The sequence below is a fragment of the Thalassophryne amazonica genome, chromosome 2 (assembly GCF_902500255.1).
Source record: "Thalassophryne amazonica chromosome 2, fThaAma1.1, whole genome shotgun sequence".
In the NCBI taxonomy this organism is placed as follows: domain Eukaryota; kingdom Metazoa; phylum Chordata; class Actinopteri; order Batrachoidiformes; family Batrachoididae; genus Thalassophryne; species Thalassophryne amazonica.
The window spans coordinates 144,741,273-144,763,132 of NC_047104.1; the positions used below are offsets into that span (position 1 = coordinate 144,741,273).

General features: G+C 41.9%; 1 protein-coding gene across 2 annotated transcripts in view; it reads right to left on the bottom strand.

Moving 5' to 3' along the window:
- Positions 1–21,860, bottom strand: part of mapk8ip1b (mitogen-activated protein kinase 8 interacting protein 1b) — a 167,447-nt gene that overhangs the window by 59,650 nt on the left and 85,937 nt on the right. For both annotated transcript variants that reach the window (XM_034195538.1, XM_034195547.1), the window contains exons 3-4: positions 12,936–13,178; positions 866–947 (exon numbers count right to left, since the gene is read on the bottom strand). In XM_034195538.1, coding sequence (XP_034051429.1) covers positions 866–947; positions 12,936–13,178 — 325 coding nt within the window. The remainder of the gene's footprint in view (positions 1–865; positions 948–12,935; positions 13,179–21,860) is intronic.

Below are 21,860 nucleotides of genomic sequence, written 5' to 3' on the forward strand. Positions count from 1 at the left end.
TTCCATCGTTTATTTTTCTGTAGTTAATTTGGTCGGCGAGGTTTACCGTTGAGACAGCGTTGCTCCAACAGGGGTTAGGGTTCAAAGTTATCCATCAAACGTGAAAATCAATCAAATCCATCAAATGTGAAATGGTAATTCTGTATCAGAATCCACACTGATACTTTCATATGGTAGCTTAAATTCACCCATTTCAGCACCGGTGGCAGTACGCGACTTTCTCTCTCTCTCTCAGCTAACCGCGCTAACAGGTAGCAGTGCATGCAGCCAGTGTTCTGTTGAATTGTGTGTCTCTTTGCATAAATCGACAGTTCCGCATCCAGGAATGACATCTCGCCAGAACACTGGTCAGGGCGCGGAGTAATACATCTAAACGTGAAATGGTCAAATATTTTTCCACCGTTACCCCGATATTATACGGTCTGAAATCTCAGACGATTAACCAGATTTGCGGAAAAAATGTAATTGGATTAGAATAGAGTGTTTTTCACTCTATTTAGACTGGGATCAAATGTTATCCCAGAAAGAAAATTTTACTCAAGAAAATTTCCAGTGTGCCAGCCTCAATAGCTCTCACATTATTTTCAGTAACTACATTAATATAAAGAGAAGAGTGAAAGACTGAATGTGGCGTTGGCAGATCTGAGTCATCATGTGCTGAATGAACAGCGTGTGTGCAATGGAAAATATTTCAAAATGTGTGAAACTGCTTCAGCATTTTAGAACAAACAGCTAGATGTTCAGTAAAATCAAGTTTTAGAAAGAACCCAACCATGTCGAGGAAAAGGTTTCTGTTCATGCAGGGTTCCACCATACTGCAGTGATGTCAGATTTACTATGTTGGATGTGCGTCAGCGGAACTCACCTGTTTTGAGCGGCGAGGACGAACCTGAAACCTTCTCCTGCCAGCTGTACTTCTTCCCAAGGGAGTTGTTGTTTAGTGTGTCCTGGAAAAAGTAGAAAAATAAAAGGAGGATGTGGTAGAAAAAAGTGAGAGAGAGAGAGAGAGAGAGAGAGAGAGAGAGAGAGAGAGAGAGAGAGAGAGAGAGAGAGAGAGAGAGAGAGAGAGAGAGAGAGAGAGAGAGAGAGAGAGAGAGAGATTAGGTCACTGAGTTCTGGATAGAGAAAGCGAATGTATGCATCTTTGTTTCTCTCACACACACCGCTTTTATTCTGCTGAATGTTCAGGGACTCTTTTGTCAATGCTTCATGTTGTGAATTTAAAGGGAACTGAAGTTCTTTTTTTAGCTACTGCGAACACACACACACGCGCATCAGCAATTAAATTACAGGATTTATTCAATGTAAATTTCTCTTTAAAACCATGTCTGTGGTTGTATTCTTTTGCATATTCTCAGGTTGACAAGGTTATATCTGTGTGCGAGTCGGTGCTCTGAGCGAAACAAACCCGCTTCAGCTCATATGCAAAGCTGTTTTGAAGAAAAGTTCTTGTTTCAGAAGATGCAGCTGTCCGACTTGCTGATTCACTGGTCTCCATGGTGATGCCATCGTGCCTGCCTGGCAGACGTAGATGGGAAGTTGAGTCATGCCCAGTGGGTGGGCAGACAGGAAGAGATCTTATTTTGAACAACGCATTATCTTCCTCACAGATAGGCAGGAGATTCCATTTCTCCACCCACCTATTCCAATCTCTCTCCCTCCCTCATTCTCTCTTTCTCCCTAATTCGCTCTTCCCATCGCCACAAGGGAGGATCTCAAACAACTTTCAGAACTTGATAGCCCCTGATGCCATCAAAGCCAGAGTGTCCTTCAGGCCTTCCAAAGAGGACACATGATGCCAGTTCACTGTTGTTACAGACACTAAATGGTAAATTGTAAATGGACTACATTTATATAGCGCTTTACAAATAATGCCTAACCTTAACCCTAACCTCACATTCACCCCGCTGTGAGGGTGCTGCCATACAAGGCGCTCATTACACACCGGGAGCAACTCAGGGATTAAGGACCTTGACTGAGGGCTCTTAGTGATTTTTCAGTCAGGCTGGGATTTGAACATAGGATCTTCTGGTCTCAAACCCAATGCCTTAACCACTAGACCATCACCATCACATTCGGGTTTTTAAAAACACGAATATGAGCATATTCAGGTTTTTGCGGGTGTTTACATGGCTGTGCGCAACCAGGTTATTGCTAATATTCCAGTTATGAAAGGGTTATTGGCTGCATGTAAGCATAGTCACTGAGACATGACACAGAATCCGGCAATCAAATGACAAGGAGCTATTTAGCTGTCATATATTGGAAAGAGGAGCGGAGGGACGCGCCACGGAACCGTTCATTACGCGGCACAAAATCATCTCGGTGTTGGTCTCACAGGACAGCTTAAAGGTGGATTTCAGACGGCTGTCGGTTGCTTTTCAGTCGTGTGATTATCCGATTGTGATTGTGCATGAGCTGGACCTGCCCCAACATGTCCTGGAAGGCTTCATCACGGCGTTGCTTTGTGCCATGCAGCTCCACTGCGACGCACGGTGGAGCCGCTCCTCTTTCCATGACAAAAACTCCTGTAACAGTGGAATGTGCCGTTCATTTCTAAACTGGACGCTGTCTTGAGCCGGTATGTCGTCTGACTAGCACAGGAATTGTGAAAAGAGTGGACATCAGCATTTTTTCGGCACATTGAGACAGACGTGCGGAGGAATTCCGCACGTCTCGGTGGAGCTGCATGGCGCAAAGCAACGCCGTGATGAAGCCTTCCAGGACATGTTGGGGCAGGTCCAGCTCATGCACAATCACAATCGGATAATCACACGACTGAAAAGCAACCGGAATCCATCTGAAATCCACCTTTAAGCCGTCCTGTGAGACCAACACCGAGGTGGTTTTGTCCCGCATAATGAACGGCTCCGTGGCGCGTCCCTCCGCTTTTCTTTCCATGAAAAAAAACTCCTGTAATGGTGGAATGTGCCGAAAAAGTGTTGATGTCCACATCTTCAGCCTTTTTGTGAAAGTCAGACGAGGTCCTGGATCAACAAAGCCTTCACGTTGGAAATGATCTGGTTGTTCCAGCGGGGTGTCAGCCTGTCGATGGGGGCTGGGAGCGCGCTGCGCTCTCAGCAGTTGTGGGCGGTCTTTAAACCGTCTGGATCACTCCTTAATCTGAGTAATCCCCATAAAATCGTCCCTGAAAGCCATATTAATTTTCCGAATGGTGTCCACCTGGCGGTCTCTCACAGTTTCTGGAAAAAAATTGATGCAGCAAAGCTCCAAATCGTTCAGACATTTATTCGCAATAAAAAATAGACGAGAGGGGTGGACCACACCTCACTCAAAGCCTGCTCACAGGCGAATGACGCAACCGACAGGCGTGAAAAAACTCACGTATGCGCACGAAGGTTCAAGCTTGGCTGATGCAATCACACGTGATTCAAATCCAAATGGTTTTTGAAAAAAAATAAAAAAGGTTGGATACTTTTCTAACAGACCTCGTATATATATATATATATATATATATATATATATATAATTTTATTCTTAGCTTCCTGCTGAAAACTACAAGCACACACAATAAAGCACAGAAGTACTATAAGTCCTGTTGTGATGATGTTAAAAAATTATGCGTAATTTCTTCCTTATCCTGATTAATACTGTTCAATACACACACTGTATGTGGTGCCAAAATGAGACACCAAAATGTGCATTTTGACTGGGTCAGTTAGATGGCAGAAACAAACAGCATAAGATCTGGTGCTGTATTGGAACCATTTTTGGTGCCCAAAATTACTCCAGACACATTTAGCATGCACAAACTGTTTGTATTTCTTAATGATTGATATGGGTTCAGCCCTGGACATTGGAAATGTTCATTTGTTCATTATCATTTGCCTGCATCAGTGATAATTTGCATAAAAACAATTATTATATTTAGATTGTTCTTATGGGCTCTGAAAACGGGGGAAATATGCATACAAATAATTCCTAAAAGATTCATTTGATATTTTGTTAAACTCATTCAAATCGAGCAGACATTCTACACTTTGAGCACATTTTGACTGTTTTCATTTAAACTCCACTGTGGTTGTGTACAGACGTAAGATTACAAGAATTGTGTTGGTCTAATTAACTGTCCAATTACTTCTGGATAAAATCAGACGTTTTTCAGTCATTGTTAATTTATTTGTAATGAATGGGTGGTTTTGTTGTTAATGTGTAAACACTGGCATGGTGACTGAAGTGACACTCAGGTAGCTTCTTTGTGAAATCAGTCTGTCTGCAGGATTAGATTTCTGTACAAAATGTGACACAAAATATATTCTGATCTCAAATCAGCAGCATGTTCACGCTCAAAAGATGCCCAAAATGACAAAAACACAACACAACAGTAGCCCACAGCTGGGTGGAGTCATTCTCTACTACCTGCTTAAAAGTAAGCAATGTCTGAGGGAATTTTTTTTTTCCTTACCACTATTGATCTTACCCTTGTGAAGTGCCTTGGGGAAACCTATATTGTGATATGGCACAAAATAAATTAAATGAAATTAATTAATTTTCCATCACCTCCTGTTCCACCCAAGGTATTTTCCCTCTGATAATTTCATAAAACAATGATTAATGGATTTGTGCATGCGTGCGTGCGTCTGTGTTATGGTCGGCGTTATTCAACTGAACACACTGGAAAATAACATCTCTGCCACAGAATGAAGCAGGGCAAAAGTTTTACATTTCTGAGTGAACCACTGACCTGGAAACAGTCACCGAGCAGCACAAAGCTCTGCATTGCTGCAGTGCACGACCGGTTCACAACTCATTCATCACACTGCAGTCAGAAGGCTGCCTGCTTATCTGCGTTGCTTCTATTTTTACCATCTGAAGCAATTGCTGGTACCATATTATGAGATGGATGACATTCCTATGAAATTTGTGATGCACTATTGCATTTTTGTGAGCAATACCAGTTGTGGATTTGATCTAATGCCCCAATTACACAGGGTACCATTCTACTACAACTGCCCACAATCCAAAAAATTATTTTTCTTTTTTTTTTGTGCAAGTGGAGTTATTCAACAAATGTGGGAGAATAGTGGCTCTTAGAGGCAGATTATTCGGCTAACGTGGCTCATCTCCTAGCATGGCGATAATTTCAAGAAGCTCAAAATTTCGCAAAAATAGCACAGTGCAATTTGTGTATGAGGTACTACGAGCACAAACAAGGATGTTAGAGGCATGTTAGTCGTGAGTACGCGGCTGTTAGAGGCCCATTATCAGAGTACCTGGCAGCTACAAAGACAGGACAGACTACGTGCAACAGAGAAGGTTCCACTCTGAGAAAGCCCTTGGAGCCTTTTTTAACATCCATTTCCTGCAATTCCTTCAGAAGAACATCATATACATGGCTCATTATTCAAATAATCACTGAAATTTCTGACAAATCCATACGTGGCTCATTATTCATGGCTTTATTATTCGGTGTGACCAGGACTTAAGGAGCATTTACTTAGAAATTTTATGACAACCCTAGTACATGATATCTACCGTTATCATCCGTGCTTCCAAATTATACAGTGACATAAACTGTTAGTCTTTCCCTGGCCATGATGTTTAAGAAGATATCAGCCCGGGAATGGAAAAGCTAATAAGGGATATACATTACGTGACATAACTCAAACAACTTTATAGATCTTAAAATAGCCAATTCTGTTTGACAAACTTCCTGATTTGCAGAGTAAATATTAACAACAAAAATAAATAACATACATAAAAAATTAACAACACTCCAACATCAGCCTGTCAACATGTCAGTGGCAACAGATCAAGATGAGTCCAAGACTGCCAGCGGCAAACACACGCCGACACCCACAGTTCACCACAAATGGGCTGATGAAAGGAGCCACAAGCCTAATTATTAATGTTCACATTCAACGGCTTGACAGCTGAGGGAATAAAGGAATTTACCTAATGGCTTGTTTTCCTCAGGGGTGCATAATAGCGCCATCCTGAGTGCATTAAGGCAAACTCACTGGAGAGAAAGTGGTTAGATTGTCCATTAATTCCTTTTGCTTTTTGAAACACATGCTTCTTACACAGTGAGCACACGTTTTTTAGCTTGGTCCAATAGTGTTGGAGTAGGCTGACTATTGTTGACATTCACAGGAAACCCATTAAATAAGCATAACAAAAAAAAGTCAAAAGACTTTCAACAAAAGACTGAAAAACTAACATGAAATATTTCCAGATACATTTTCAGATATACTGAACCAACTCAGTTTCTACATTAAGCAAAAATGTTGTCCTTGCTTGGTGATAGAGTATGTATTTACACCAAACTTAAGTTGAGAATTGAACTCTGTTCGCAAATAAGTGTACATCTCCACAATTTGGACTTCATTGTGTACATTATGAGCCATTGGCTTACTGCTGGTTTTTCCAAAGTCAATGATTAATTCTTTACTTTTAGTCACATTAAGTTCAAGCAAGTTTCATCACTAGTGGATTAGTTGTTAGCACTGTTGCCTCAAAATGAGAAGGTCCCAGGTCCTCTGGCTTTCTCACACTTCTAAAGACATGCAGGTTAGGTGAATTGGTGAGGTGTATGCAGATGTCACCACAGTGGTAGGCTGCATCACTGGAGGAGATGAGTCTGCTTATTGGGATAAGGTGGAACAGCTGACAGTGTGGTGTAGAGAAAATAACCTGCTTCTAAACACATCCAAAACCAAGGAGCTAATCATAGACTTCATGAGAAACAAAACAGACATTCAGGCCATTATCGCTGGGGGGACCAGTGTGGAAAGGGTCAGGGACTTCTGTTTCCTGGTAGCATGAATCTAAATTGACTGTATATGTGAGTGAGGGTGAGTTTGTGAACATGTTTGTTTGTCTACATACTATATATCTGTCCCATGATAGACTGCCAGCCTGTTGAGGGTGTACCCACCTCTTGCTCCGTGACCATTAAGATAGGGACCAGCGCCTCACCCACTGTGACCCTTAAGTGGAATGAGCAGGTTTTGAACACTGATGCATGGAAGTTTTAATCAGACCATTATAGTTTCTCAGAGCCCAAAGTTACACCTTCCAGTCAGGAAGAGATTTTGTCAATAAATAAGACTCCAGTGGTTACTGGGTGTCTGGGGCCTGAAGGAGAACCAACTCACACAAACAGTGTAAACTGTCAACTGATGTGGATATTGTAATTTATACCCATGATGCTGAGCACCTGTTGAGATATTTTGGCAAAAGTAAGTATCGGGATCTATCTTGACGAGTTAGTGCAAGTGCATTAGGGGCGTGTCCAAATTCAAACTGCTGTTTACACAGGGTGCAATATGAGTACAAAGTAGGGCACAGGGTGCAATGGGGTTGCACTTAATCACTTAATTAGGGTGCATTTTAGGCACAACATGGAGTAAACCAATTACAGTGCCAACTGTTACTTCCTTTACAATAAGGTGCTGCTGCAAGGTGCTGCTGCATTGCTAAGATGGTAAACTCACAAGTGACAAAGTATCAGTGCTCGAGCAGAAGCAGCAGTCATCCACCACAGATCCGTTAGACTGAAGTATTTCAGACTTTCATTTATGCAACACCTCTTCCACTCCCTCCTACAACCACTTGATACCCTACATATCTCACAAGGTACAGATTACCTCATTGATATAGTTTGTGTTATAAGACCCTGTTCAGACTAGGGTTTGCAATCCCGCTCGAGCCAGATAGTTTTTGTTTTGTTTTTTAAATCTGAGGTGAATCACTGAACTGTTATTTAGCTGTATAACCACTGTTTCTGAGAATTGTGCCACTTCTATGTTGTATGGAGTCCACCAACTTCTGGCACCTATGAACAGGTATTCTAGCCCAGAACGATTGGTGTATATTCCACAATTCCTTTGCACTTCTTGGTTTTGCTTCAGAAACAGCATTTTTGATGTTACCCCACAAGTTTTCTATTGGATTAAGGTCTGGAGATTGGACTGGCCACTCCATAACACTAATTGTGCTGGTCTGCAGCAAGATCCTACTCACTTACTGGTGAGTTTGGGGTTGTTGTCTTGTTGAAGCATCCATTTTGAGGGCATTTCCTCTTTGGCATGAGGCAGCATGGCCTCTTCGGGTATTCTGAAATATTCTTGGAAATATTTGGGCTCTTATGAGAAAAAGGGATTCAGCACTTAAAATATCTGTTAAAATGGGACATATTACAGATAAAATGAATTTTAAAAACCTAAGGAATAAGGTTACAATGCAGATAAGGAAAGCAAAAGCAGATTTTTATTTAGAATTAATTAAGGCTGCGAAAGGAAATATTAAACAGTTGTGGAAAAGCATTGATAAAATATCAGGAAGAGGACAAACAAGGGACTATAAAATAACACTAAATGTGAATGACAACTATATCTGATAGTCTCACCATTGGAGATTCTTTTAATCATTATTTTATTGAATCTGTTCAAATGCTCATTCAGACGTTCCCACAAACTACATGTAAATAGTTTTGCATGCACAATATGAATGAGTTAAATTTTGCTTTGACCAGTGGTACAGAGTAACACAAAATCCTCACTTCACTGTCTAGCTCACGGTGTCAGGATATTCTTAGCCGAAATACCCTTTTCATAAAAACTTACAAAGACAGCTTAACAGTGCGGATCACCAGACTTGTAAATCAATCCATAGTGGTAAACATATTTCCAAAGACTTTAAAAACAGCAACTGTCATTCCTATCCATAAAACAGGGAATAAGCAAGACATTAACAACTGTAGACCCATTAGTATTCTCCTAGTTGTGTCAAAGGCTCTTGAAAAGGATGGGTTAGGGTTAGGGTTAGGCAACTCAATGAACATCTCGAGGCTGAAAACTTGCTACATCCTATGCAGTTTGGGTTCAGGACAAACCACTCAACAGAAACAGCTTGCTGCCTCCTTGTCAAAAACATGAAAAAAAAATCTGGATAATGGAGGAGTAGTAGGCGGAACTTTTTTAGATCTACGAAAGGCCTTTGACACAGTCAGTTACCCGGTTCTTCTCTCCAAATTAAAACTGTCTGTGAATATTCTGACCTGGTTAAAATCGTATCTGTCAGACCGTTGTCAATGTGTTAGCATTAATGATATCACATTCTCTATCACAGCCGTTGACATTGGGCTGTCTGTTGCTCTTCTACCTCTATGTAAAAGACTTGCCATCTGTGATACAGGAGGATATTTATATTCAAATGTATGCAGATGACACAGTCATTTATACTTGGGGGAGAGACGCTGAGCAGGTAGCTACTAAATTGACTGAGGCCATGGGTAACGTGGCAGCGTGGCTATTAGAGTCAAGTTTAACCTTAGACATAAAGAAAACATCCACTATGTATTTCTACAGCAAATCAAAAAAGTGTAACCTTCCAAATGTGTATGTAAATGGGGAACAGATTGAAAATCTAACAGAATATAAATACCTAGGCATTACATTAGATCCTTCGCTTACCTTTAAAAAACATGTAAAACAAATTTGTCACAGACTTAAATTTAATACAGCAACTTTTAAATGTATCAGGAACTCTCTAACTTTGAAAGCAGCAAAAACCTATTTTAACACAAACAAGCCTTAAAAATTTTGGACCGGAGAACAAGGCAGCACCATCACTGCCATGTTCCAGAAAAATACAGATTGTTGAATTTTGAAGATATTCAAAGAATGGCTAGTATCCGATTAGTGCATAGAATTATATAACTCTGCACCTGCTCCTCTGCAGAACTTTGTCCAGTTAACATCTCAAGTGACAAACAGAGGTTCACGCTCCACTACCAGGGGGCAGTGTACAGTTCCAAAACGTAAAACAACTTTTGCACAGACAGCTTTTTCATAGAGAGTGATTAAAGAATGGAACAATCTTCCTACTGCACTAAAAAGCCAAACAAATTATTTTATTTTCACCACTGAATTAAAAAAAAGTGGCTGTTGAATGGTCAGACGTGCCAGCACTGACTCTGAGTCAGTTCTTCTTATTATTATCTGTGTAAGAAATTGTTCAATGTTATTTCCATGTTTTCTTACATATAATCTATTTTGTTTTTAGATGTATAATAGTACAGCCTCTATGGGGCATGTATTTCAAAGTAATTTAAGCCGTGTTGTAAATACTAGTAGAAATTAAACTGATTAGTATTGTGTAGAGAATGGTGTATTGTTCTGTGGTAGATGAATGTATGTAATATGATCTGACTGGTATGATGTTGTTTGCCTGTGAAAGTGAGTTATTGTGGCAGACGAATTTTAGAATATTGTGCAATTTCACTGTTAAATTATTTGATGTGCCCAGGGACTGTGGATGGAAATTAGCTATTTAGCTATAATCTGGTGCAACTCATCTCTGTCTCATTGAGCTTAATGATGCTCTACATTGTTCCTTAAATAATCTAAACTAATGTACTCAAACTGATCCATGATCACTACTATGTGATAAACAGGCCCGACACCATACATCCCCATATCATGATGCTTGCTCCACCAGGCTTCACTGTCTTCACAGTGTACTGTGGCTTAAATTCAGTTTTTGTAGGTTGCCTGACAAACCATCTGCAGCCTCGAGACCCAAAAAGAACAATCTTGCTTTCAGCAGCCCAGAACATGTTGTGCCATTTCTTTTTAGGCCAGTCAATGTGTTGCAAATTGCAACCTTTACAGCACGTCAATTTTTTTCAACAATGGGACTTTGTGGGGGCTTCTTGCCCAAAGCTTGGCTTCACATAGGCATCTTCTAATTGTTACAGTACTCACAGGTAACTTTAGACCATCTTTGATCATCCTGGAGCTGATCACTGGCTGAGTCCTTGCCATTGTGACTATTATTTGATCCATTTGAATGGTTTTTCATTTTCTTCCACATCTCCCTGGTTTTGGTTGCCATTTTAAAGCATTTGAAATCATTTTAGCTGAGCAGTCTATCATTTTCTGCACTTCTTTATAATAACTTTTTTAATCAAAGTACAGCGTTCCTCTGAACAATGTCTGGAAGAAGCCATTTTGCTCTGATTTTCAGAGAGAAATGCAGGACAACCAGCACATACAACGGCTGACTTTGTTCTTAAATAAGGGGCCACCTGTAAGGGTGTAATAAGGGTCACAGAAAGGAAATGCAGACACTAATATTGGCCTAATATTGTCAGCCTGTATCAACCTGTGTCAACCTGTACCGCCGCAATGACAAATATTCCTTTTTCTTCACTTTCTGTAAAGTAATAACAAATTTGATGATGTTTTTCATGTTTGATTTGAAATAGCAGGGCTGTGAAAACTCAGTGGATCTGCTGGATTCTGTGGATGTCATCATGGGGTGGGGTGTTAGTGATGTACTCTGTAATCGTGAACATCACTGAGTTTTTAAAATGCTTATCGCAAAGCGTTCTCTTTTTTACGACATCGTGTAAGTTTTCTAAGTCCGCAGACACTGATCTGTGTGTTACAGATACAAATCGGTTTCCTCAAATCCGCAGAGTTTCACGGAGGAAAAAATGCCACTCAAAGCGTAGCTGTTACGACAGCTGTCGTAAAGCAGGACTGGTTGGTTGCTGCGGTGACGCTGTGTGGCTCCTGTGCGACGCTTAAGCTAAACGTAGCATGTGGACATTCCAAACTTTTAGAACTTTCAGGTTTTTAAAAGAAGATTTGTGCACCATGTCTGTGTCACGGACCAACGTCGCACTGAGAGAAGATGGCGAGAAAGACTGAAAAAGTCTTATGAGGACAAGAATCTTTGGAATTGTCGCTGGCTTCATCAACACACCTGAAAGATAAAAGAAACGGGAAAAGTGAAGTGCTCTCTCAGGAAACACTAAGAATTTTTCTCTCCCTGGAAAATAAACATTCTGCTGTTCAAACAGGATTTTAGACAAGATGAGGTGACTTTTTTACACTAATCTAGACTTTCTTTCATTGTAAAAAAGACATTGTGGCTTTGAATGGATTTAGGCTGCATGAATTTACACAAGAATATAAGTGACTTTTTACTATAAGGTATGTTATTGATAGCTTACCATGATTTTCCAAATATTCTACAAGCTTGAGCTGTGGTTTTTGAAATGCTGTAACAGTCTTTGCAGTCTTCATAAATTTCATGTAGTTTAATTGTTCTGAGTTAATGCATAGGCCCCAGAAACAGATACTTTGGATTGTAAAGAAAAAAACCCATAAACCCCAAAGTAATAGATTCAAAATAAAAATCTATTTGTATTTCTGTGCCTGCTGTGTTAAATGGAAAGGAGACGGCTCGACCTCCTCAGAAAGGCGGCTTTAGGTATCTTTTATCTTCAGCTCCCACACTGAGTACTTGGGCGTGTTGCACAGAAACGTGCGTCACTGAAGTCCAAAATGACTCATCTCACCTATTTTGCTTGCAGAAAAGGAATTCCCACATGCACAGGAACAGAACTTTTGAAGTTTGAGGAGGCTTAACATCAAATGTCAAACATACCTTTAAAAGCAAGATAAAAGTACTCTTCTTTTCCCTTTATTCATTAATTGACGATCAGAACAGTTGATTATTGTCTCAACTGCTATGTGTTTAAAAATGAACTTGTCACAGACAGTTCAGCAAAGGGACAGGTGTGCTCTGCTGTGTAAAATGCCAGGTGAGGTGAAAACACACACACGTGTACGCACTCTGACACACAAACACACAGTCACGAGCTCTAACAGTGGGGAAACAAAACAGTGATGAGCACCAAGCACAGAACCTCACTCTCTCTCTCTCTCGCTCCCTTTCTTGACAATTGCAGCGATTGTTCAGCCTCTTAAACACACCCTGGAAGACAAACGATTGTAGTGCATCCAGTGGTGATGGCACGCACGTTATGATTTATATTTCCGCTTTAGGATTTGACATGCGAGTAGAAACACACAGACATAAAACTCTTCTTCTGTCCCTTAATCAATCAGGATCAATAGTGACCCACACTGATTGTCTGTGTGTGAGGCTCGGGTTACCTGAGTGCGTGGCACAATCGGGAAGAGGTTGAGGGTCGTGGGTCTTTTGGGTCGGTAGGTATCCATGGTAACAGGTGCGGCGGGGTCCTTGGTGGCAGACGGGGGTGCGACGGCAGAAGCCTTCAGGGACTCTTTATCAACACTGTCGATGAGGTCCAAATGCAGCATCTCTGCCTGGAGCTGGCCAACAGCACCTAGTTCCACCCTCCCTGACACACTATTGGTTCCTCGCCTCACATGGCCCTGCAGGAATTGGAAGATACAAGCTGTCAGCTGAGAGAGAGAAAACAGAGAGAGGATAGGATGAGGAGAATGATCTGGCCAATAGCTGCTCTGTCTTTAGGCTGTAACACTCTGATACTGAGCTGCTTAACAAACAGGGGTGTGTGTGTGTGTGTGTGGGGGGGGGGGGGGGGGGGGGGGGGGTTGTAACCAGCATGACACCATTTACTTACATTAATGAAGTAAGACTGAAAACTCCTAATCACAGCATGGTTCACTCCACAACACACTGTTCTGCTAATCAGCTTCACCCTCTTCTCTGAAACTGAAGCCACTGTGATGGAAGATGCTACACATTCACCGTCTCAACTCAAGTCCGGCATGTGGCAGAAAGATACAATGACGATGATGGATCCAGGAATGCTCATATTTATCACCATTGTGCAATTATGTCACCAACAGTGCGTTACCTACTATGAAACATAACACAGACATAAATTCAATACCAGATCGCTGCATCAAAAAGCATCTTGTGAAGTGCAAGAAGTGGTTGCAAATATAGAGAATGCAAACCAGTGGTGGGCACACTTCCCCAAATTCGCTAATGGCTAATTAGTGAGGGCAATTTTTTTGTTAGCAGATTAGCTTTATCAGCAGAAAAATTAGCTTCCGATAGATTTACTTCCAATAATTTTTAGACCGCTAACGTTTTTTTTACATAGTTAGTAACGATGAAAAATCCTGTTTAAAACCTCTGTTTAAACCCTGCTATGTATTTTGCAGCAGTGAGGCAGCTGAGAGACATTGAGCTCAACTCTACCGCAGCAGAAGGAGCCTGGCCACCAAGCTACCACAAAAAAAGTCATTATCCTTCACAGCATGCAGTGGTTCAGCCGTGAGGCAGAGGTCATGAAAAGGAAAGCAGGTTTGACTTATGGTTTTGAATTACAAATCAAATTAATCTGGATAGAATAACTACATTAATGTCAACTCTGTCATTTGTACAAAGTGAAATTATAACACATATCTTTTAATTTTAAAATAATGCACTTATTCTGAAGTTTTGAACATAACACACACAGATGCCAATAGGGATTATGGGTAAACTGAGCCTCTGCTCACATTGGTTGATTCATTCATTCTATGTAAAAAGCAACACAAGTTAATGCAACATGTGTGTTGGTGTTTAGAAATAAATGTGCTTTTGTAAAATATGTCATTTTTTTTTCCATTTGTAAAAAAGAGAAGGCATTTGCAAAACCAAAAAGTCTGTTTAAGTTGTGATTCAGGTCGACAACAGTGTGCCATACCCGACTCAGTAGATGCATCAAAATGCATTGAACAGCCATCTACTGGCACCTGGTTATATCATACGGTTGTCGAATCACAACTTAACATCTTTGCAAATGTCTTTATTTACAAATGAAAAAATGACATACTTTACAAAAGCACATTTATTTGTAAACACCAACACACGTTACATTAACTTATGTTGGTTTTTACATAGAATGAATGAATGAATTAACCAATGTGAGCAGAGGCTCAGTTTACTCATAATCCCTTTGAGCATGTGTGTGTGTGTTATGTTCAAAACTTCTGCACAGGGGACTTTTGCTTAACTTTTAAAATACAAGTAAAATGAGCTGGAATTGCATTTTCTTTGGGGAGGATACTGACTAATTCTGAATATTTGAAACAGTTTCAATACTAATTTCCTGCAGTGTTCACACAGCCCCGGCTCCTTCTCGCTCACACTGCACGCTGCTGTGTGAAGAAAGAAAAACTGTGATATACTGTGGGTTTTAATGTGGTGGTAACTCATTAAAGGTAACAAATGCAGAGCCAACACAAGCAGTTTTACTAAATGATATTTGGTGAGAATGAACAAAGAAAAGGGCTGTCTACACATCTACAGATTTAGGTAGTTCTCACTTCAGCCAACAAGGAGTGGATGTCATTGGCACAGGCAAGTGCACAACAGCAGTGTGATGATGTTACATCAACAGTATGGTGAACTCTCTCTGTAAGCCAGGGCCAGATATGGGGTGTGGTGAGCTCCTTCAGACGATAGCTGGGAGAGACAGAGCAACTCAGACTTCCTATGTAGGCTTGGCAGCCACTAGAGGACCGATGAAGGAGGGAGGTTCTGTGGAGGTTCTGTTCTGCCAGGTTCTGTGGTCAAAGGGTCAGTCGAGTCTCACCCTGAACCACACCCTGAAACACCAACAATGAGGCAGCAGAGGGCTTCCCGGGGCAGGGAGCATTTGCTTCTTGAGGGCTGAGGAAATGAGGACAAATCAAATATCCAAAAAGGGTCATAAGAATAGGGAGGGGAGAGGGGATACCCATCCACAAAGCATCACACCCACAAGAACTCTCTGCACCGTATGCATCTGCCAAGACTGGGGTGAGCCTCTGTGGAAGGCCGACTGAGGGGACACGTGTTGGGAAAGTGTAATGACACGGACCCACAACAGGGGGCGTAAATGAACGGACAATAGATGAGCCAAAATACAACACTTTACTGTTGTGAAATGTGCACAACGAGAATACAGACACACATAGAATTTGGGTTACAGTCAAGATATACAAGGTGATGTGTGGGCAGGCTCGAGGATAGAAGACGTCCGTCCAGAGAGGAGCCGGCACCCACACGATTTCCACCGCCACCGAACCCGGAGAATACTGGAGCCGTCAAGTCCCGAGTCCCCAGGTGATCACCGTCTCCGGCTGTCGAATCTGGTACTGCTGGCAGGAAGCAGAAACAATCAAGAGTGGGTGTGAGCACACACCCAGCAAACAGTCAGCAAAACAGCAGTCTTTCTCCAGGTGGGAAAAAATACCTCCACCTCCAACACAGTAACACAGTAGCGCAGAGCCTGAGAGCTACTTATCCGTTTTGGCGTGAGGGGTGAAGAACGTCACTCCTACACGGACCACAAAACTCAGCACCAGCTGAAAGCAGTCACCAGGATCTCTTGCAAACACTCAGAAAAAGATCACGTGCGTACGGCACAGTCAAATGGCTGAGAGTTTACCTTCTTGGCTAGAAGATATCTCTGCAGGGAGGTGGAGTTGCTGTCTGGCTTTTATGATGATGTGGTGATGAGTGACAGCTGTCAGGTGGTAATGAGAGACAGCTGTCACTCCCGGCTGCTCCCATGAGGCGGCTGCGCCCTCTCGTGCCTGAAGCCCGCACTTCAGGCAGGGCGCCCTCTGGTGGTGGGCCAGCAGTACCTCCTCTTCAGCGGCCCACACAACAACATGTCCACCAACAATATCCCTCAGACCCATGAAAAGACAAAAGGCAAGAGCTGTCTCCCAGTGTGAGCCTGCTGAGCAGCTGTGGAAGTATAGACTTAGTTGGACATCCACCAAAAAGGTTCCCAGCGTGTACCAGCTGTCAACCTGCACCATTTCAACATTATGTGCTATTTTAATCACATGCCTGTTTTGCTACCCCTGACACTCTGTGCACTGTTGTTTAAACCTTAAAACAGCAACTCTCAATGTTCTTGCGATAGGTTACCACACGGGGAACATCACTGGTGATGTCATTGTGGACAGCTGTTAATCCAAGGCTATAAAGTACTACTGCAAAGCTAATCCTGCTCAGAGATCACATGTCTCAGACACATGGTGGCCGTTCCTAACATGCAATGTCATTGGCAGAGCAGTACAGCAGAAAAAGAAAACAACAAAAGCTAAATGATAGAAATAAACCACAAGCAGAAAAGATTTAGTACAATGACCATCTGCTTTGGCCATACTAACAAATAAAACAAAAGAAATTCACAACAAAGAAATGCTGAACATAGAGTGACCGAAATGATCAAGATCAGCAACCATATGTGTAGTCCAGTGATCACAATGACAGATGGTTAAAAAGACAACCAGGAGGTTGACCTGATTCCCAGGAAAAATGAACTGCAATATGTCAGTCAGAAATTATGTTGTTGCCAGAACAGCCATTGAAATAAGGCATTACTGAGTTCTCACCACAGCCATGATGCCCCCATATCCCAAATAAGGCTCAGAAGCGATGAGAAAAACATTGTGAAAACTTGTTATTTTTAGCTTTTTACAATGTGTTGGGGGGGGGGGGTCACAATATTAATTTAGGGTGGCTGTTTAATCAACTTTAATAAAAAAAATATAGAATTTAATTTTGGTGGGCATTTAAGCAACTTTCATAAAAAAACTAGGGTGGGTGGATGCTCGAAGGGGTGCGTTCCAGCGAGTGGGTGTGGTAAGATCCTGTGATCGCTAGATAGATATTTAATTTGAGGGAATTTCTCTCAGGCCCACTCGGCACCTGCCTCCTCCTGCATTACCAGTTCATTCCTGTCATCGTTCTGTTCATCTCTGTCACTAGTCCGAGCATGAACACCCTTTCCTCTACTTTTATCATTTTCTCTTTTCTTCTGTTTACCCTTTAATCCACTGGAAAGTGATACCTGCTCATATCTTGAACCATCTAGTCATGCTTTATAACCTTGATTACATGTGGCTCTTTTAAAAGAGCTCCAGCCCTGTTGCTAGGAAACAACCATATAAGTAATTATCATGAGGCTTCCCTGTCAACGCTGTGATGCTCAAATTTAGACCATTTACATCAGTGCCTCCCCCATCCCCCCTTTTTTATTGTCATTTTTATTGTCATGTCAACACAAAATCAGTTCCAACAAAAGTGAATAAGAGAGCTATATTTTTTGATTCCCCAATCTATATTATAATGCCAAAGTGGCCTCTGTGTGTGTGCGTGTGTCTCTCTCTGGCAGAGGAGCTAAACCACTTCTTTGCCTGCTCAGCAACTCCACACCCACCATTCTCCAGCACGAGCACACTAACACTCCAGGAGCACGAAGTGAGATTTGTGCTGAAGGTGCTGAACCCCAGGAAGGGGGCCGGCCCTGATGGTGTACCTGGCAAGGTACTAAAAGCGTGTGCTGACCAACTGGCTGGAGTTTTCACCTGCATCTTTAACCTGTCTCTGTCGCAGGCCATCATTCCACTCTTCCTCAAATCCTCCACCATAATTCCAGTCCCAAAGACGTCTGCAGTGGAGTACATAAATGACTGCAGGCCTGTTGCACTTACGCCTGTGGTCATGAAGTGCTTTGAAAGACTGGTCTCTCAGCACATCAGAGCCTGTCTGCCTCCTACTCTGGACCCCCACCAGTTTGCCTACAGGGCAAATCGCTCCACAGAGGCCGCTATCACCTCAGCTCTCCACACTGCACTGAGCCACCTGGAGCACCCGGGGAGCTATGTGTGGACGCTCTTCCTGGACCTCAGCTCAGCCTTCAACCACATCATCCCAGAGATCCTGGTCCAGAAACTGACACATCTGGGCATCTCAATCCCCATCTGTCAGTGGATCAAGGACTTCCTCACGAACCGCCCACAGTCTGTGAAACTTGGCCCCCACCTTTCCTCCACCATCACACTCAGCACCGGTTCCCCTCAAGGCTGTGTACTGAGCCGCCTCCTGTTCACCCTTTACACTCATGACTGCATTCTGACCCATCTCTTAAACACCATCATAAAGTTTGCGGATGATACCACCATGGCTGGGCTCATCTCAGGGGGGGAGATGAGTCTCATTACAGAGACGAGGTCAACTGACTGACAGCGTGGCGTTCAGCTAACAACCTGCCACTGAACACCACAAAAACAAAGAAATAATCCTGGACTTCAGGAAGAACAGGGCTGACCCAGCCCCGCTCTACATCCAAGGGGACTGTGTGGAAAGGGTCAGCTCCATCAGGTTCCTGGGAGTACAGCTCTCTGACAGCCTCTCCTGGACTGCCAACACCACAGTGGTGGTGAAGAAAGCCCGGCAGAGACTCCACTTCCTGAGGGTGCTCAGGAGGAACAATCTGGAGGAGAAACAGCTGGTGTTGTTCTACAGAGCCACCATCGAAAGCACCCTGGCGTACTGCATTACAGCATGGTACGGGTGGGTGGTGGTGGGGGGGGGGGGGGTGTGCTCAGCAGCAGACAGGAGAGCGCTGCAGAGGATGATCAGCACGGCCCAGAGGATCACTGGCTGCTCTCTGCCCAGCCTGGAGGACATTGCCACTTCTCGCTACCTCAGCAGAGCTGCCAGCATCATCAAAGACACATCCCACCCCAGCAACCACCTGTTTGACCTACTACCCTCGGGCTGACGGTATAGGTCAATCAAAACTAGGACAAACAGACTCAGGGACAACTTTCTCCACAGAGCAATAGCTGCACTGAACAATAAACCACATTAATCTGCAGTTTTCAAAGTTTCTTATGCAATATCTGTACCCATGTGCAATATTTTCCCGTGCAATATCATTCTACTGTTGTACACAATTCTCATTTTACATTTAATATTTTATAAACATTCTATTTTTAGTTGTACATATATTTAAATCATTTATTTTGTTAATTTTTATTATCTTTTATTTGGTTAACAATTACTCGCACCTCAGAAAAGCACCTTTTGGAGTTGCAAATCTCAAATCTCGTTGCAATGTAAATTACAATGACAATAAAGGCGAGTCTGATTCTGATCGGAATCGCCTTTATTGTCATTGTATCATTTATTGTATCATATTGTATCATCATATATCATTACATCATTTATTGTCATTGTCATTGATCCTGATGGCTTTGATCAAACACAAACTGGGGAGAGCTGTTTGGTATTCTTATATATTTTGAGACAAGGATGAACGCTGTAAAAACGGAATGTTGATAGGATAAATATTTTTTGAGAAACTAGAAATTTTATCTAACCAATAAAAAATAGATGTGCTGCAATGCATCATGGGAGTTTGGGGTTTTAAAAGTTGTTACTCTGGTTCATGTTACCTTAACAGTGTTGTTAGTGTCATTGATTTATTGTGTTTTTGTAGTTCAATTGGTTTAGTCAGTTTAGTTAGTTAGTTAGTTGGTTTAGTTTTGTTGCTGGTACCATAAGTGAGCAGTATATTACATTTGATGTCTTCCACCACCGTCTCTGTCTGTTTGACATTTACCATTTGACATTCCATGCAAGTGTTGTTATAGGCACTTGACTGTGTTGGATTGTTGGGGTTTTCTGGTATTCAAGTAAAACAAGGGGGGAAAAACCCTTTTTAACTTGCTTTTCAGTCGATGCATTATATTCAGCTGTGGCAATGAGTCACCAGTATAGACAGCTCATTTTGAGGGGACACAAAAATCCTTTGAAATTGCTGCCACCATCATTTTTACTGTCTCTGATGGTACTCTGCAGTAGAAAATCCACGTGGGGGAGGATGAGTTTTATCTAGGATATGCACCAGGGATATTTTATACAATGCCCTGACTGCCTGCGCTGTGCTGAGTATGAGGTGGTGACCTCATCAGTGAGCTCACCATCCCCAGGGAGCTTAGGATGCATCTCATCTCATCAATAATGTACAATTACATGTAAGGAGCATCACATGGTGCAGACAACCATGGAGCATGAGTTCAAATAATTTTATTATTAACAAAAGTCATTTGCTAGGTCTTTATGGGATTTTTATTTGTGTACTTATTATGAACATAACAAATGACATTATGATCAGCAGTTCTTGGGATTCTGCTGCATAAGGAATTTGAAAAGATACTACAGATGTTCTGAGCTGTTGTCCTTAATTTTCCAGCATAATCACCGCAGAGACCTGATACAGCATGTTCTCCCACGCATTTGTGTTTCATGCACAAAATGTCTTGCCAAGAGTTTAGAGCATCTGGTTTGTGACCAGAGGTCCGCAATGGCTCAATCCACCATGACACACAACACTCACTAAGGTGCCCTTGAGCAAGAAACCATAATCTCCAGATTGCTCCCAGTGTGCGGTTTTGCACCTTGCATGACAGTACAATGATGTCATTGTGCAATGATGCATTATTTCAACATAATCACGCATCACTGTAAAGTGGTTTGAACGTTTGCATGGGATGGAAAAATGTTTCAGAAATTCAGTCTATTTCAAGCCATAAAATTTGCTTTGTTTTAATTATTTATTTTGGGAAACATCTTAAATTCCAATGCTTCTTAGAAACTCAAACAAGGACAATACTTACTATACTCTAATCTGCTTTATGACGGCCAACCTCGATCTTGTACAAGGTCTGAGTAAGTACAAGGTATAATTTATAGCAAACAAGTTTCATCACAAGCCATAAAAACCATGTTGGCTTTTTCTGAACACTATGTTTCAAAGACTCTACCGCTGATGGCTACAGTTGAAAACAGAAGGTGCCCTTTGGCAAACATGTTCAAGACATTCATGTGGTGAAATTATGGGCAAAGGTTCATGTTTCAATTTCAATTTAATTTTCAATTTATTTTCATTTATATAGCGCCAAATCACAACAGAGTTGCCTCAAAGCGCTTCACACAGGTAAGATCTAACCTTACCAACCCCCAGAGCAACAGTGGTAAGGAAAAACTCCCTCTGAGGAAGAAACCTCAAGCAGACCAGACTCAAAAGGGGTGACCCTCTGCTTGGGCCATGCTACAAACATAAATTACAGAACAATTCACAGAACAATTCATGGACGAATATACAAGAAATGCTATTGGCGCACAGGACAAGTGGATCGCCATGTTGATATGTAAAGTCTTTGTCAAAAAAGTGTGTACACATTGCTTCAGAGACCAAACCCCCAATGGGCATAATTGGAATGTAAATGCATCTACTGTTGAAGTTG